We start from the raw sequence: 18,950 nt of genomic DNA, 5'->3' as shown, positions 1-18,950 counted from the left end.
CATGGTTCTGTAGCAGTCTGATGTAACTTTCTCCATCCTTCTTGGGTTACTGTTTCTGTACCTTTAAGTAGGGATTATAATTTCTTCTCTGAGATTTTTTCTGCCACTCAGTGAGGTGATTATAAAGCATTTTGACATCTTTGGGTAAAAGGTTCCTCTGACTATAATTTAGGGTCTTTATTATAGCAATTCCTGAGTGTTTACTGAACATTAACCACATACATCACAGTCCCTGCCCTGCTGTACCCTGGGGACCATCAATCCAAATTAGACAGAGAGCGAAGAGCAGGAGCAACAGTGAACCAGGAGAAAAAAGGCAGCAAGGTGCGGGCTATTCACGCTCAGTGTTTTCAAGTTAAGCCCTTCAGAAATGGAGAATGAGCCTTTATACAGCACATTCCAGCAGAGAAAGCAGGAGAAATTGCATGAATAATTCAGAAGTGTCTGCCCTTCAAGTTCCTAGCATTTCCGATGCATTATTTTTGTGTGTGGCGAATTAAGTCTGGTTCACCTCCGTGTAGCTGAGGGAGGAGAATACATTGAGACGGCTTGAGATTTAAATCTCAAGGGAAGGGTTTGAGCACAGTATTAGTGGATGAACAAGAAAGAAATCTCTACAATGAAACATCCTGTTTGAAATAGGAAATGGTGGTTTCCGGGCATGATTTCCACATCAAGGGAGCACCGGCATGTGCCATGGTTGTTAAGCCCTGCAAAACAGCCAGCCAGGTAAGCCTTGCCTGCTCTCTACCCCACAAAACCCAACTCAGAAGGAAAGTCCTGTCAGGCCCACAATCTTGAAAGCTCAGAGATGTGTCTTCTTTGAATTCCACATGTGAAAATTGGTGAGACCTTGTTTCCCTTATTTGCTAAACTAAGGATTGGAAAAGAAGTCATTAATTTCCCATAGCTAGAAGCTATGTGGTGTGTCTCTCTCCATTCCCCATCCCTCATCCAGGTCCCAGTGGAAGGAATTGCAATCCTGCATCAGTTCCCATTCTCATCAGCGCTGCAGAGGATGACAGTCATCGTCCAAGAGATGGGGGGTGACTGGCTGGCATTCATGAAAGGTGCACCAGAGAGGGTGGCCAGCTTTTGCCAACCTGAGACAGGTAAGTGGACAGACTTATATTACAATGGGCAAATCTGTATTTCCAACCCACATATGTCCCCTCAGCATTTGATCGATGAATCCAATTGCCTACTGGCCATCACCAATTTGATGACTCACTGGCATCTCAAACTTGGTACCAAAACCAAGCTTATCTTTCTCACTCTCTATATTTTCCATCTTAGTGAATGAAAGTACTACTCCCCCATCCCAGTTTAGGATTCTTCCTGGATTCCTCTCTCTCCCTCAGTGCCTCTGTCTTGTCAATTGCTAATCCATGGCCCTGTCACTCCATCACCTCAAGGCCCTCATCATCTCTCCACTGGATCACTTCATAGTTGGTGAATTTGCTCCCTGCCCCCCAGTGTCCCCTACTCTAATTCACCCTTCACACTGTGACCAGATTGGTTTTTCTGTCACACAGTATAATTATGTTAGCACATTCCTGCTTTCATTCTTTGGTTGCTTCCCATAGGCTCCAGGATAATCTCCTTTAGGATCATATCTAAGGCCTTCATGATCTGACTCCTCTCAAACTTCCCAGAGTTTCCTTACCACTCCTATCTTCATATCCTGTGCTCCCCCTGGGATGAACTATCAAGGATTGCTGTCTCATGGCCCTGTGCCTGAGCACATGATGCTCCCTCAGCCAAAATGCCCTTTCCCTTCTCCATCTAATCACATCTTCCCAGTCTGATAGATGCACCAAGTGTTTCCATAGCGTGCTGTAACTGCCTGGATCATAGCAAGGATCTCATTCGATTGTATTGTTAGTCTACTGGCTGTTACCCTACTAGACAAAGATCCTCAGAGTGGCAATTGCAGTGCAATCTCTGCATAGCTAATTCCTGACCCATAGTAGACTCAATAAATATTTGATGGTTAAACTGGAGAAAAAAGAATCATACACTTTTCCCATCCTTCTTCTTCTTTTTGTTTTTTAGTTTTCTGAATGCTTCCTTTTCACTTCTTCTTCACTGGATCCCAAGAGGTCAACCGTGACAATGTAGTAATATTTAACATTCCCACTGACTTGTTTGTGTACATTTTTAGAAGCGTGTTTTCTTGGGCAAGAATTGGATCTCTTTGTAAAGAATTTCTCCCCCAGTACTAGCTGAGTTCATACCGCATACTAATCTTGTGTTATTTTCTGAACAGTACCAACTAGTTTTGTTAGTGAACTTCAGATTTACACGACACAGGGCTTCCGGGTCATAGGACTGGCCTACAAAAAGCTGGAAATGGACCATCATACCACTGCCTTGATGAGGTAAATGGGGTGGGGTGAACGTTGATAAAGCAGAATGGTTTCGTGGGAAGCTGAACCAGACTGGGCAGTGGACCCAGCAGCACAGCTTACTGAATTTGTGTGCATGAAATGCCTCTTAACTTAGTTAATGGGGATATAGTCATCCCTGCCCTGCCTAAATCACAAAGCTGATGTGAACACTGACTGGGAGAACTGATGAGAAATAGCTGTATAAATTATAACGTATGATGTGATTGTACAGCTTTGTGAAAACAGACATACGAATATAACCCATGTTTCAGAGAGTTTGAAATTGTGGTCATGCCCCCATTTTGAACCAAATATAAGTTTGGTTTTAAATTATTTTTGATAGTTAATTAATTAATTAGCTATTTTGGGATTTAATTATTTTTATTTTTTATCATAGTTGATGAATTTGTTGAAAGAAAACATAACACTTCTTTGGAAAAAATCTTGATAAAAAATACACAACTTAATGAAATGTATAAATATAGCTTGGACTCAATATATAATCTAGGTAATGTAGAAAAACAAGAAAAACCTGGAGAGGCCATTCTAAAGAGAGTTTTGGTATGTATAGATTAAAATAAGGATGCTCAAAGGCTAAAATGGACTGGAGTAATTAGTAATTCAAATTTATTTGTTGTTTTATTTTCCACTGTTTTCAGACTATGGTGTTTATTTCATTTTCAATGTCATGTCCAATACTCTATGTCAGCCACTATTGGTAACACTGCCGTGGAGATAATCAAGGCTTATTTTGTTATTTAGGATTTTAAATTTGGGAGGTCTAATATATTTGTTTTCAACCCTGCCAGATTCAACACTCTCTTACTGTAACTATATTATGTATCACTTCCTTTAATATAAGGAAATAAAATTCATATGTAACATGATCTGCACATATTCTCTGTGAAAAAGAAATAAAATGCCCTCTATATAGTAAAAATAGAAGCTAAAATTACAATGCATTATAAAAAGTAATAAATAGTTGCATAAATACACAGCTAACTCCATTAAAACAAAATGAAGCAATATGTTTCTTGCACCCTATGTAGAATCATTGGAGCTGTAACATTCAGGAATGCAGACTGATACAGGTGTGTTATGCATCAAAGTCTCAAATATCACTGGCAGTCTTACTGTCAGCAAGGTGACTCTGTGAAATGGCTAAAAACTCTTGGTAAAACGGAATAAAATAGAACACCCTCCTCTCATTGTATATGGTAGTTACGTTCCTGTAAAACTCAATAGAATACTAAAAATGTGTAAAAAATACTTTGTGGTTATATGTAAAACAGAGCTAGGAGAAGTATAAATAACTTTATATTTGCTTATTATAATATAGTTGTATTATATTTACTGTAAAAGCACAGTACACTAAATAGTATAATAATGTGAAATAAACAGTATAATTCTGTACTGGCTTAGGAGAGTATCAACCATTTTTTAGTGTCCATGAATGTCCTGTAAAATATTCAAAAGTCATGTGGGATACAGGGTAACATTTTGCATGTCTAGAAATTTTCCAAAATGTCCTCTAGGGGAAGTATCACCCCTGCTAAGAATCACTGATGTGTCCCAACCTTGTCTCTTTGTGAATGGTGGGTGAGGCCCAGAGTGGGAAGTGGCTCATCCAAAGTCATTGAATGTTGGACCCCTGGACTTATTGGCCCCAGGAGAGTGGGCCAGCTTACTGTGACCCTTAAAACTTTGGTTATTACATTCTGGATATTTGTCATAATTTAATCAACCCAGTTCACTCAAATCAGAGAGCTAAAAGTGAACTTTGAGATTGGATCTCACTTTTTTTTTTTTTTTTTTGTGGTACGCGGGCCTCTCACTGTTGTGGCCTCTCCTGTCGTGGAGCACAGGCCCCGGACGCGCAGGCTCAGCGGCCATGGCTCACGGGCCCAGCCGCTCCGTGGCATGTGGGATCCTCCTGGACCGGGGCACGAACCCGTGTCCCCTGCATTGGCAGGTGGACTCTCAACAACTGCGCCACCAGGGAAGCCCTGGATCTCACATTTTAAAGAAGAGGAAACTTGGGTCTGGGTTGTGGCAGAATTGGGAATGAAACTTTGTTTCCTGAGAGCCTGTTGACACATATATCAAGATTCTGGCTGCTAAGCTGCTGCTTCTGATTATTATAATAAAATATTTGCAAATCAAGTTTCAAACTCATGGCCTTAGGGCTTGTGCATGTAACAAAGCACTCCAGTGGGAAATGGTGACACACAAGAGAGTCACCGTTGACTCTCACAGTGTTGAAATTCCAACTTTTCAAAATCTGGTAACGTCTATACCCAAGTTCACTGGTAGGATCTGAGCTTAGGTCATCAATCTGCCAATCTTGTGTTGAAGACACATCACCACTACATATACTTCTAGCTAAGTCAATTTACATAGCCTTTCTAATCCATGATTAGAGCAGAACATTCTTTCTGGGGTGTGTGTGTGTGTGAATGTGTGTGTGTGTTTACTCAGAGTGCTTCCAGCACTGATATCATAATTTCTTTGATGGTTCTTGGTTCGTTTTATGCATATTTCACCTTTCAAAAATCACATGGATTTTAAGACCATGAAGTATAATCACAAGAGTGACAATGCTCCTTTGTATTGCACTCCCCATTCTTCATTATTTTTAGGTGCTTAAGGAAGAGGTATAATGTCTGTGTAGGAAACAGGAAAAGATAGCATGCTATTCCAAGTTACAGAGCATAAGCCCCGTCAAGGGACTACGTCTTCTCTTTATTTTCTGGCTCAGATTGAATGAAAAGAAGAATCATGTCATGTTAGAGCTAGAAGAGACTTTGCAGATCCATTAGTTTCACCATCTGCTTTTATAAAAGTAGAGATAGATTGCCAGACAAGGAAAATGATTTGCCCATAGTTACACAGTAAGGTAATCTCAGAGCTGGGATTAGAATGCTGGTCTCCTGATTACTGTGCCCTGAACCCTATGAAGGCCATGTGCCAGAGGAACCAGAAAAATGAGTGCCAAAGTGGGTTGCAGACTTTGTCAGATGCTTGACCCTGCAGCCATTTTCTTGGCCCGATCTGGTTCCTTGTGGTTGGACCATGTCAGTCATCTCTGAAAATGTCTAAAACCTGATGCCTGTGTATGAGGGCCACTAGAAAGATTAGAGGACCTGAGTCAAGCATCAACTAAGTTATCCTTCAAAGAGCAGCTCAAATATCACCTCCTCTCATAAAGCTTCTCCAGTCACTCCACCCAGAAATGATTTCACCTTCCTCTTTGATGCCATAGGACTCTTATTTGCACATGATCATGATACTTTCCCAGCCTTCCATGTAACCAAAGTGGTCAGGTCTAATCTTTTCCCCCGAGTTGAATGTCAGATCTCTGGAGTTGGAAGCTACTATAGTCCCTGCATATTCTCTTCCCCTTTCCAGAGACCTGTTCCTTGCACTTATCTGTGTGTTCACTAAATGGTCATTGATCTGACAGACTGGTTGACTTTAGTTCCTGTGAGATCCCTCTGGTAGTAGAAATTCTGAAAAAGGAAGTAAATTTTCCTAGGTCACCTGGCGAAAAATGGTTACAGCAGACAGTAGAGCATTTCAACTGGCAAATGTTTGCCGAGCACCTCCTCTGTGATAGGCATCGCATGACTATTGTTGAACTTGTCACTGAACTGAGAAAGGTTGCCCTTAAGGAGCTGAGACAGAGAGACAGATCAGATAGCAAAGAATGATAATATACGGACAAATAAAATACAAGCTAAATTGAGGTATAAGTAATATGTTGAGGGAGCAAGTGTTTCTTTCTGGGGAAGTCTTTATGGGGAGGTGCATGTGAGCTCAGGTTCAAAATATAGGAAGGGTTTCAATGGCAGATAAAGGGAACTTATAACCTTCTCCATGAAATAAGAGGAAACGTCTTACAGCGCCTAGAGCAAATGTTTAGAGATGTTTGTGTACAGAGTACACCCATGGTAAGTGGTCCAACTTGGCTGGAGGTCAGGGTGGACAAAGAATTTAGTGATAGATGAAGCTGGAAAGATCATTTGGAATCAGATTATGGAGAGACTTAAATACCAGGTTCAGAAAAATAGGAAGTGCTATCCTTCTGAGCCAGCTCTGAGGTGAGTAGTTCAGCTGTGTCCACTTTCTGCCACTCCAGTGGAGGTGTTAGCTGTGTCCTGGAGAGTGCTCCTAATTCTAGTTCGGACCCCTGATTGAAGTGAGGCCCAACATTGAGACAAGCAAGTCAGGTTGGTTTTTTTGCTTTCATCTGTATTTCGACCAGAATTGGGCGGTACTGGTGCCTTGCTCTTGTGTATGGTAGAGGTATCTGGGTCTCACATAAATGAATCATGGAAGAATCTTTGAAACCACAATCCCAAATATACTCCCCTGCACTTGGTCCTGTGGAAGGTTTTGGAAATGTTCTTGCGATGGTCAGGAGCCTCGAAGAATTTCTTTGTTCGCAGAAACATTCACACTTTATGTAGAGAAGCAATGCTGCCTGCTGAGAGACAGAGAGAGACAGGGAGGGAGAGAGAAGCTTGGCTTCAAAAGAAGGGCTCCTTTTTTGAGATTATGGCCTCATGCTTCTTGGGACTAAAATATCATAGATTTCTCTAGCTTTGATTTCTAGAGAAACTGGTTTTTTGTTTTATTTATCTTGTGCCTCACTTATTTTTTTTAACATCTTTATTGGAGTATAATTGATTTACAATGTTGTGTTAGTTTCTGCCGTGTAACAAAGTGAATCAGCTATACGTATACATACATCCCCATATCTCCTCCATCTTGCGTCTCCCTCTCACCCTCCCTATCCCACCCCTCTAGGTGGACACAAAGCACCAAGCTGAGCTCCCTGTGCTACGTAGCTACTTCCCACTAGCTATTTTACATTTGGTAGTGTATATATGTCCATACCACTCTCTCACTTCGTCCCAGCTTACTCTTCCCCCTCCACATGTCCTCAAGTCCATTCTCTAGTTCTGCATATTTATTCCTGTCTTGCCCCTAAGTTCTTCAGAACCATTTTGTTTTTCTGTTTTTTTTTAGATTCCATATATACGTGTTAGCAGGCGGTATTTGTTTTTCTCTTTCTAATGTACTTCACTCTGTATGACAGACTCTAGGTCCATCCACTTCAGTACAAATAACTCAATTTCGTTTCTTTTTTTTAAAAATATAAATTTATTTATTTTTGGCTGTGTTGGGTCTTCATTGCTGTGTGCAGGCTTTCTCTAGTTGCAGTGAGCGGGGGCTTCTCTTTGTTGCGGTGCACGGGCTTCTCATTCTCGTGGCTTCTCTTGTTGTGGAGTGCAGGTTCTAGGCGTGCAGGCTTCAGTAGTTGTGGCACATGGGCTCAGTAGTTGTGGCTTGTGGGCCCTAGAGCTCAGGCTCAGTAGTTGTGGTGCACAGGCTTAGTTGCTTCGTGGCATGTGGGAACTTCCCTGGCCAGGGCAAGAACCTGTGTCCCTTTCATTGGCAGGCAGATTCTTAACCACTGTGCCACCAGGGAATCCCCCAATTTTGTTTCTTTTTATGGCTGAATAATATTTCATTGTATATATGTGCCACATCTTCTTTATCCATTCATCTGTCGATGGACACTTAGGTTGCTTCCATGTCCTGGCTATTGTAAATAGTGCTGCAATGAACTTTGTGGTACATGACTCTTTGAATTATGGTTTTCTCAGGGTATATGCCCAGTAATGGGATTACTGGGTCATATGGTAGTTCTATTTTTAATTTTTTGATGAACCTCCATACTGTTCTCCATAGTGGCTGTATCAATTTACATTCCCACCAAGAGTGCAAGAGGGTTATGTTTTCTGCACACCCTCTCCAGCATTTATTGTTTGTAGATTTTTTGATGATGGCCATTCTGACCAGTGTGTGGTGATACCTCATTGTAGTTTTGATTTGCATTTCTCTAATGATTAGCAATGTTGAGCATCCTTTCATGTGTTTGTTGGCAATCTGTATAGCTTCTTTGGAGAAAAGCCTATTTAGGTCTTCTGCCCATTTTTGGATTGGGTTTCTTTTTTTTTTGATATTGAGCTGAATGAGCTGCTTGTATATTTTGGAGATTAATCCTTTGTCAGTTGCATCATTTGCAAATATTCTCTCCGATTCTGACAGCTGTCTTTTTGTCTAGTTTATGGTTTCCTTTGCTGTGCAAAAGCTTTTAAGTTTCACTAGGTCCCTTTGTTTATTTTTGTTTTTATTTCCATTTCTCTAGGAGGTGGGTCAAAAAGGATCTTGCTGTGTTTTATGTCATGGAGCGTTCTGCCTCTAAGTGTTTTCCTCTAGAGTGTTTTCCTCAAAGACCTTTATAGTGTCTGGCCTTACATTTAGGCCTTTAATTCATTTTCAGTTTATTTTTGTGTATGGTGTTAGGAAGTGTTCTAATTTCATTCTTTTACATGTAGCTGTCCAGTTTTCCCAGCACCACTTATTGAAGAGTCTGTCATTTCTCCATTGTATATTCTTGCCTCCTTTACCAAAGATAAGGCGACCAAATGTGCATGGGTTTATCTCTGAGCTTTCTATCCTGTTCCATTGATCTACATTTCTGTTTTTGTGCCAGTACCATACTGTCTAGATTATTGTAGCTTTGTAGCACAGTGTGAAATCAGGGAGCCTGATTCCTCCAGCTCCTTTTTTCTTTCTCAAGATTGCTTTGGCTATTTGGAGTCTGTTGTGATTCCATACAAATAGTGAAATTTTTTGTTCTAGTTCTGTGAAAAATGCCATTGGTAGTTTGATAGGGATTGCATTAAATCTGTAGGTTGCTTTGGGTAGTAGAGTCATTTTCACAATATTCATTCTTCCAATCCAAGAACATGGTATATCTCTCCATCTGTTTATATAGTGTTTAATTTCTTTCATCAGTGTCTTATAGTTTTCTGCATACAGGTCTTTTGTCTCCTTAGGTAGGTTTATACCTAGGTATTTTTTCTTTTTTTTGCAGGGGTAAATGGGAGTGTTTCCTTAATTTCTCTTTCAGATATTTCATCATTAGTGTATAGGAATGCAAGAAATTTCTGTGCATTAGTTTTGTATCCTGCTACTTTACCAAATTCATTGTTTAGCTCTAGTAGTTTTCTGGTAGCATCTTTAGGATTCTCTACGTATAGTATCATGTCACCTGAAAACAGTCACAGTTTTACTTCTTTTCTGACTTGGATTCCTTTTATTTCTTTTTCTTCTATAACTGCTCTGCCTAAAACTTCCAAAACTATGTTGAATAATAGTGGTGAGAGTGAGCAACCTTGTCTTGTTCCTGATCTTAGTGGAAATGGTTTCAGTTTTTCACCATTGAGAACGATGTTGGCTGTGGTTTGTCATATATGGCCTTTATTATTTTGAGGTAAGTTCCCTCTGTGCCTACTTTCTGGAGGGGTTTTATCATAAATTGGTGTTGAAGTTTGTCAAAAGTTTTTCTGTATCTATTGAGATGATCATATGGTTTTCCTCCTTCAATTTGTTAATGTGGTGTATCACATTGATTGATTTGCATATTTTGAAGTATCCTTGCATTCCTGCGATAAACCCTACTTGTTCATGGTGTATGATCCTTTTAATGTGCTGTTGGTTTCTGTTTGCTAGTATTTTGTTGAGGATTTTTGCATCTATATTCATCAGTGATATTAGCCTGTAGTTTTCTTTCTTTGTGGCATCTTTGGTTTTGGTATCAGGGTGATGGTGGCCTCGTAGAATGAGTTTGGGAGTGTTGTTCCTTCTGCTATATTTTGGAAGAGTTTGAGAAGGATAGGTGTTAGCTCTTCTCTAAATGTTTGATAGAATTTGCCTGTGAAGCCATCTGGTCCTGGGCTTTTGTTTGTTGGAAGATTTTTAATCACAGTCTCAATTTCAGTGCTTGTGATTGGTCTGTTTATATTTTCTATTTCTTCTTGATTCAGTCTCGGAAGGTTGTGCTTTTCTAAGAATTTGTATATTTCTTCCAAGTTGTGCATTTTATTGGCATATAGTTGCTTGTAGTAATCTCTCATGAGCCTTAAGTATTTCTGCATGTCAGTTGTTACTTCTCCTTTTTAATTTCTAATTCTGTTGATTTGAGTCTTGTCCCTTTTTTTCTTGATGAGTCTGGCTAATGGTTTATCAATTTTGCTTATCTTCTCAAAGAACCAGCTTTTAGTTTTATTGATCTTTGCTACTGTTTCCTTCATTTCTTTTTCATTTATTTCTGATCTGATCTTTATGATTTTTTTCCTTCTGCTAACTTTGGGTTTTGGTTTTGTTCTTCTTTCTCTAATTGCTTTAGGTGTAAGGTTAAGTTGTTTAGTTGAGATGTTTCTTGTTTCTTTAGGTAGGATTGTATTGCCATAAACTTCCCTCTTAGAACTGTTTTTGCTGCATCCCATAGGTTTTGGGTCTTCCTGTTTTCATTGTTATTTGTTTCTAGGTATTTTTTGATTTCTTCATTGATTTCTTCAGTGATCTCTTGGTTATTTAGTAGTGTATTGTTTAGACTCCGTGTGTTTGTATTTTTTACAGATTTTTTCCTGTACTTGATATCTAGTCTCATAGCATTGTGGTCAGAAAAGATACTTGATGTAATTTCAATTTCCTTAAATTTACCAAAGCTTGATTTGTGACTGAAGATAGGATCTATCCTGGAGAATGTTCCATGAGCACTTGAGAAGATAGTGTTTTCTGTTGTTTTTGCATGGAATGTCCTATAAATATCAATTAGTCCACCTCATCTAATATGTCATTTAAAGCTTGTGTTTCCTTATTTATCTTCATTTTGGATGATCTGTCCATTGGTGAAAGTGGGTTGTTAAAGTCCCCTACTATTATTGTGTTACTGTCAAGTTCCCCTTTTTTGGCTGTTAGTGTTTGCCTTATGTATTGAGGTGCTCCTATGTTGGGTGCATAAATATTTACAATTGTTATATCTTCTTCTTGGATTGCTCCCTTGATCATTATATAGTGTCCTTCTTTGTCTCTTTTAATAGTCTTTATTTTAAAATCTATTTTGTCTGATATGAGAATTGCTACTCCAGCTTTCTTCTGAGAATGCTACTCCAGCTTTCTTCTGATTTCCATTTGCATGGAATACCTTTTTTAACATGAGAATTGCTACTCCAGCTTTCTTCTGATTTCCATTTGCATGGAATACCTTTTTCCATCTTCTCACTTTCAGTCTGTATGTGTCCCTAGGTCTGAAGCTAGTCTCTTGTAGACAGCATATGTACAGGTCTTGCTTTTGTATCCATTCAGCCAGTCTATGTCTTTTAGTTGGAGCATTTAATCCATTTACATTTAAGGTAGTTATCGATATGTATTTTTCTATTACCACTTTCTTAATTGTTTTGGTTCGTTATTGTAGGTCTTTTCCTTCTGTTGTGTTTCTTGCCTAGAGAAGTTCCTTTAGCATTTGTTGTAAAGCTGGTGGGGTGGTTCTGAATTCTCTTAGCTTTTGATTATCTGTAAAGCTTTTATTTTCTCCCTCAAATCTGAATGATATCATTGCTGTGTAGAGTAATCTTGGTTGTAGGTTTTTCCCTTTCATCACTTTAAATATGTCCTGCCACCCTCTTCTGGCTTGTAGAGTTTCTGCTAAGTGATCAGCTGTTAACCTTATGGGAATTTCCTAGTATGTTAATTGTTGCTTTTCTCTCGCTGCTTTTAATATTTTTTCTTTGAATTTTATTTTTGATAGTTTGATTAATATGTGTCATGGCATGTTTCTCCTTGGATTTATCCTGTATGGGACTCTCTGCCCTTCCTGGACTTGATTGACTATTTCCTTACCCATATCGGGGAAGTGTTTAACTATAATCTCTCGAAATACTTTCTCCGTCCCTTTCTTTTTCTCTTCTTCTTCTGGGACCCCTATAATTCGAATGTTGGTGTGTTTAATTTTGTCCAAGAGGTCTTTGAGATTGTCCTCAATTTTTTTCATTCTTTTTTCTTTATTCAGCTCTGTGGTAGTTATTTCCACTATTTTATCTTCCAGGTCACTTATCGTTCTTCTGCCTCAGTTATTCTGCTATCCATTCCTTCTAGAGAATTTTTAATGTGTTGTTCATCATTGTTTGTTTGCTCTTTAGTTCTTCTAGGTCCTTGTTAAATGTTTCTTGTATTTTCTCCGTTCTATTTCTAAGATTTGGGATCAACTTTACTATCATTACTCTGAATATTTTTTCAGGTAGACTGACTATTTCCTCTTCATTTGTTTTGTCTGGTGAGTTTTTACCTTGCTCCTCCATCTGCTGTGTGTTTCTCTGTCTTCTCATTTTGCTTAACTTACTGTGTTTGGGGTCTCCTTTTTTCAGGCTGCAGGTTCATAGTTCCCGTTGTTTTTGGTGCCTGTTCCCAGTGGCTAATGTTGGTTCAGTGGGTTGTGTAGGCTTTATGGTGGAGGCGACTAGTGCTTGTGTTCTAGTGGATGAGGCTCTATCTTGTCTTTCTGGTGGGCAGGACCATGCCTGGTGGTATGTTTGGGGGTGTATGTGAACTTATTATGATTTTAGGCAGCTTCTCTGCTAATGGGTGGGGTTGTGTTACTGTCTTGATAGTTGTTTGGCATAGGGTGTCCAGCACTGTAGCTTGCTGGTCATTGAGGGGAGCTGGGTCTTTGCGTTGAGATGGAGATCTCTGGGAGAGCTTTCACCGTTTGATATTACATGGGGCCAGGAGGTCTCTGGTGGACCAATGTCCTGAACTCGGCTCTCCAACCTCAGAGGCTCAAGCCTGATACCCAGCCAGAGCACCAAGACCCTGTCAGCCACATGGCCATGTACGTGTGGAGTTTCTTGCCTTTTGGGATAGCTGAGGTCTTCTGCCAGCATTCAGTAAGTGTTCTGTAGTAGCTGTTTCACATGTAGATGTATTTCTGATTTATTTGTGGGGAAGAAGTTGTTCTCCACATCTACTCCTCCGCCATCTTGAAGGCGCCTCACCTCACTTATTTTTAATGGTGTTTTCTACCAGAGCTAGAACTCTCCGGTGGTTGTTACCAGGTATGGTGATGAAAATCACCACAGAAGATGGAAGACAGCTTTGTGGTAATTTAATTCATTCTCTACAAAGACTAAAGTTAATCTCATCCTTAATAAGCATCCTCTCTTCATTTCAGTTCTGTCAGAACAAAAGTCTTTATATCCTTGTGCCCCCTCCTGTTTTCTTTCTGGATAGTTCCTGCACACATTCAGTGCCCCAGGAATGGTGCGTGAATGAGTGAGTGGGGACCACTCTGAGAGGAAGATATCTGACTTTGTTTTTGTTTTGCTTCCTGTAAGAAAGACGGTAATGTGTGATTTCTGTTCAATCATCCATATACTTCCAGGGACCAGGTAGAATCAGACCTGATATTTCTGGGATTGCTGATCTTGGAGAATCGACTGAAGGAAGAGACAAAACCTGCCCTGGAAGAGCTCATCTCAGCCCGGATAAGGACTGTAATGATCACAGGTATAGAACAAAGTGTGTGTGAAAACAGGAAGAATTTGATGTGGAAATAGACAGAGATTCACTCATTTAGCAAATCTTGTTGACTTGCTACTATGGGCCAGACACTGTTCTAGACATTGGACATGGACAACAAAATAGGCAAAATTATTACTCTGAGCATCCTTTTACGTGGCTTAAGATAGAAAATCAATCATTCAATTGAATAAACAGCTAACAATAAGTGTTATGAGATACATAAAACAGGTGATGTGGTATAGTGTCTGACCAGCTACTTTAGATGAAGTGTCCTTTCTGAGAGGGAACGTTTGAAATAACAACTGAATAAGAAGACATAAGCCATGCAAAGATGTTGATTTTTATTATTAAATGTTCGGAGAAGAAGAATGCTTAGTCAGCATGGTCTGTAAAATACATTGAAGGCCCATCAGTGAGAGCTACAATTCTGGAGATTAAAAAATGCTGTCCCTTCTACTCTCACTCCCAAACTCCAAATCACAAACAAGGGAGCAGTGAGAAAGGACTGTGCAAGAGAAATGTGTCAAATTTCTTAATGAATGCTTCTGAGTAGAGAGTCAATGATTTCCTTATGCATTCATGTTTTTTGAGTGTGTATTGCCTTCCCTTTCTCTGCTCTCGAAGTCAGATGCATTTAACTCTATGAATTCTGGCATCAAGATACAGTCTTGCCCCACCTAAGCACTCTCTCCCTATCCCACTGTCCTTGAACCCAATTTGATGTTGGAAACTCGAGAATACGTTCACCTCCCCTTTTGTGCTTCTCCATCCCCCTCCACTACCACACCCCCCAATCCAAGAGACTTTTGGATCAGTTTTTCCCTCTCCCTTCATAGCCCCTCACCCCAACTTCTAGGTGCTGCTGAGTTAGTTTACTACTTGTTAGAATTCCCCTTACATTATGACCCTTCTGTTTCAAAATTTTTATTTAGTACTTATTTTACACAGTCTCAGAATCTATCCTTTACCAGTTAGATTTATGTAGAAGTAAGAGCTAATCACTCACAACACTCCCTCTTCACTTCTTCTTTCATATTGAAATTTCTGTTCTGCTTCTTTCCTTGCTTGGTTGTAATTTTTCTGAAGAATTGTCCTTGGATGGGTTGGAAGGGTGATATGCTCTCTGATCTTTTATATACCCTGAAATATCTTCCTTTGCTCTGATAGGTGAATGATGTCTTGCCTGGGTATAGGACGTTTGGGTTAGAGTACCTTTTTTTTTTTTTTTTTTTTTTTTTGCGGTATGCGGGCCTCTCACTGTTGTGGCCTCTCCCGTTGCAGAGCACAGGCTCCAGACACACAGGCTCCGTGGCCATGGCTCACGGGCCCAGCCACTCCGCGGCATGTGGGATCTTCCCGGACCAGGGCACGAACCCGCGTCCCCTGCATCGGCAGGCGGACTCTCAACCACTGTGCCACCAGGGAAGCCCCTAGAGTACTTTTAAAAAGAAATTTTTATTGGAGTATAGTTGATTTATAATGTTGTATTAGTTTCAGGTGTACAGCAAAGTGAATCAGTTATACATATATCAATACATATAATATATCCACTCTTCTTTAGGTTCTTTTCCCATATAAGTCATTACAGAGACCTATATTACACTACTAATGTAGAAAACTCTACATTACAGAGTAGAGTTCTCTGTGCTATACAGTAGATCCTTATTAGTCATCTATTTTATATATAGAGTCCTTTTTTATTAATGGTCTGTAGGTTTTATTCTTTTGTCTTCCGGTTTTTGGTATTGCATATCACAAGGCCAGTGGAGTCCACTGTAGGTAACTTGTTCTGTTTACATATAATCCTTTTTCTTTAACTTTGGAGTTTAGAAATATTACCAAGATGTGCCTATATGTTTGTCTTTTTTCATTAATTTAGTCTGGAACATTGTGAGCATTTTTAATCTGTCTTCTTCTTCTCAGGAAAATTTCTTCTATTGTTAATTAGGGCTTTTGTTCTCTCTCTTTCCTTCTTCCCCTCTGGAATGTCCATTATTCACATGACAGGCTTCCTGGATCTATCCTCTCAGTCTCTTATGTTTTTTTCTTATAACTCATATTTTAAAATTTTTCATATAATTTTTAAAGGCTATATTCCATTTACAGTTACTACAAAATATTGGCTATATTCCCCATGTTGTACATACATCCTTTTAGTCTATCTTATGTAACTCTCATATTTTTATAATTTTGCTCTGAGCTTTAAGAGTTCTTTTTTTGCACCGAATTTTTTCAAACTGAAAACTCAGGTATCAGAAATGAGGATGATCTCCTTCAAATCACCTTTTGAATTTTGAAGTTCTTAAATTGTGTTTTGGAGTAGGAGTGACTTTAGAAAACCATTTTTTCCCTGTGCTCCATTTGAGTTTCCTAAGTGCTCTCATTATTTTTAATGCAGCTTTCTTCTGTCTCTAGCAGCTAGCCTACTTTACCAGTCATGTTCTGGTTGTTCTGCCTTATATTTCCTTATCTAGCTTCTGGAATTTCTTAAGTAGTTTTTATCTTTTCCTGTCAAATGGTTGAGTATCAGGCCTGGGTTGCATGTCCTAAACAACAGACCTCTCGCAGGTGACAGATGGCAAAAAGGTCTGTGTTGCAAAGCAAATGGCTGTTGTTGCCCTGCTGAGGCATGTGGAAGAGCCTCTCACTCTCAGGGCTCCCTGTACTCTTCTGATCTCAGGCTAGATCATCTCCTTCCCCCCAGTTAGCTATTTTGAGGATTCTCAAAGTATTTTGGTAGAAACCTGGGAGAAACCATGTTAGAGATAGCCAGCCAGTTGTTACATTATTTTTTTTAGTGGTTGCTCTACGAATCACAATATCTGTACCTACCCTTTCAAGAAGGCTTGTCATCATAAATATCCTCTACTTTCCCTCCTCTGTTATTGTTGTATATATATGTGTATGACATAAAATGAAACCCCACCAGACAATGTTAGAGTTTTTCATTTCAACAGTCAAGAGTTGGAGAACATAAGTGAAGAAAAATCGACTTTATATTTATCCAGCTCTTTATTATTTCTGTTCCTAAATGTTCATGTCTTATGTTGCAAGTTTCCCTCTGGTATCATTTCCTTTCAGCCTAAAGAACTTCTTTAAGCATTTCTTTTTGAGCATATCTGCTGACACAAATTATCTTAGATTCCCTTACCTAAGAATGTCTTTATTTCTCCTTCATTCCTGAGAATATTTCCTTTAGCTATAGGAGTCTCAGTTGACAATTTTTTTCTTTCAGCACTTTAAAGATGTTTCACTGTTATCTTGCCTTCATGGTTTTTGATGAGAAATCTGTGATAATTTGAATTATTGTTTCCTTATATGCAATTTATTGTTTTCCTTAGCTGCTCCTAAGATATTTGCTTTATCTTCGGTTTTTTAGCAGCTTGATTATGTGTCTGGGTATGGTTTTCACTGAATTTATATTGTTTGGGATTCACTGAGCTTCTTGAATCTGTAACTTTAAATCTTTTACCATATTTGGGAAGTTTTCTGCTATTATTTCTTCAAAAAATTTTTTCCTGTTCCAATCTTTCTCCTCTCCTTCTTGGGCTCTAATGACATGAATGTGAGTTCTTTTGATATTCTTCAATCTTTGTTCTTTTCTTTTTCAGTTGAGAACTTCTATCTTGTCATTTATTTCAAGAGTATTAACCTTCACCACGTGGAGGAGGATTACAATAGCTGCTTTAAAAGCATTGTCTGATAATTCCAACATCTGTGTCATCTTGGGACAGGCAACTATTGAATTGTTTTTTCTTGAGAATTGGCCAGATTTTCCAGGTTTTTCACATGTTGAGAATCCTGAACATTTTGAATATTATGTTGGGATACTTTGGATCCTGTTAAAATCCTCTAGAGAATGTTGAGTTTTTTGTTTTAGCAAGCAAAACTCTGGAATATAGAAGGTGACTAATATCATAGTTCATTTCTTGAAGTTTTTGCTATCCTTCCTTGGGTTTGCTCTATACATGCACAGCTCTGGGTTGAGCTTGGGGCTTACATAGTTCATACACTGAATTAGTCTCCTTGTCTAGCTCTCTTCTTTCTAGGATTTCCCTCACAACTCTTCAGCCCTCCAGTGCCCCTTTCCTGGTTTCTTTGGCCAGAAAAAGTAGGTTTTTCTTGGAGTTTTAGCTATCTGCACAGCTCTGGGACTGGGGCTCACACTCAGGTCAAATTATGTGAGAGGAAAGAGAAAAAAAGCTGAGAATCTCTCCACCTTGTAGATTATTTCTCCAAATTTGACTCCCTTTCACATTCTGCCATTTGTGTTTACTTTTCAAAGTCCTCAGGTAGGTTTTTTTAATGGTATTTTTTCCAGAGTTTTCCACTGTAATCAGTGGGAGAAATAGATTCTAGTGGGCTTACTCCATATTAGCTGGAAGTGGAACCATTAGATGTCATATTAACCAGTAGAGTTTTGCTAAACATTTACTAAGCTGTTGACAAATAACAGAAATATATTTGAACTTTTCTTTTTTAATTTTACTTCCCACTCCCTGGCAAAAATATACTAGTAGGTCATAAAGTAACCAGATGAAAAGCAGCAATAATAAGAAAAGGGATCATAGAATCATGGAAGGTCAGAGCTGAGAGAGAACTTAGAGACTGTTTCTTCTCGCACCAAAAATAAGGTCTGAACTCCTTACCCTAGTTTTCTACGTTCTACGTGAATTGGTTCTGTCTCTTCGATCTCATCTTGGGATACTTTTCCTTTCTTCTAGGTGACAATCTTCAGACTGCAATAACAGTGGCCAGAAAGTCTGGAATGGTTTCTGAAAGCCAGAAAGTCATTCTCATTGAAGCAAATGAAACTCCTGAGTCCTCATCAGCATCTATATCTTGGCAATTAGTCGAAGAGAAGAAACATATTGCTTATAGGAATCAGGTATACCTAAAAGCAGACCTTCTGCCATATTATCTAACTGATCACACAGTGTTGGCTATTGAGCAGCTTTGATTGGCAGAGGTGTACAGGTGACCTAGGGTCAACATACTTCTCCAAATGTCTAACATGTATACAGTTCAAAGAACTCAATTATATCATTTTCCCATACCATTCCTACTGAGCTTTAAGGTATGCTGCTTTCCTGGGTGCTGGAAATAATCCATTCTTTTAAACTT

General features: G+C 39.1%; 1 protein-coding gene across 1 annotated transcript in view; it reads left to right on the top strand.

The window, feature by feature from the left end:
• Positions 1–18,950, top strand: part of ATP13A4 (ATPase 13A4) — a 163,105-nt gene that overhangs the window by 116,736 nt on the left and 27,419 nt on the right. The window contains exons 15-19 of the mRNA XM_081234115.1: positions 643–729; positions 959–1,112; positions 2,270–2,381; positions 13,687–13,811; positions 18,551–18,714. Of these exons, the coding sequence (XP_081090241.1) occupies positions 643–729; positions 959–1,112; positions 2,270–2,381; positions 13,687–13,811; positions 18,551–18,714 (642 nt within the window). The remainder of the gene's footprint in view (positions 1–642; positions 730–958; positions 1,113–2,269; positions 2,382–13,686; positions 13,812–18,550; positions 18,715–18,950) is intronic.

The sequence above is a fragment of the Mesoplodon bidens genome (assembly GCF_964165515.1).
Source record: "Mesoplodon bidens genome assembly, chromosome: 5".
Taxonomy (NCBI): domain Eukaryota; kingdom Metazoa; phylum Chordata; class Mammalia; order Artiodactyla; family Ziphiidae; genus Mesoplodon; species Mesoplodon bidens.
This window is presented reverse-complemented; position numbering and strand designations above follow the sequence as displayed.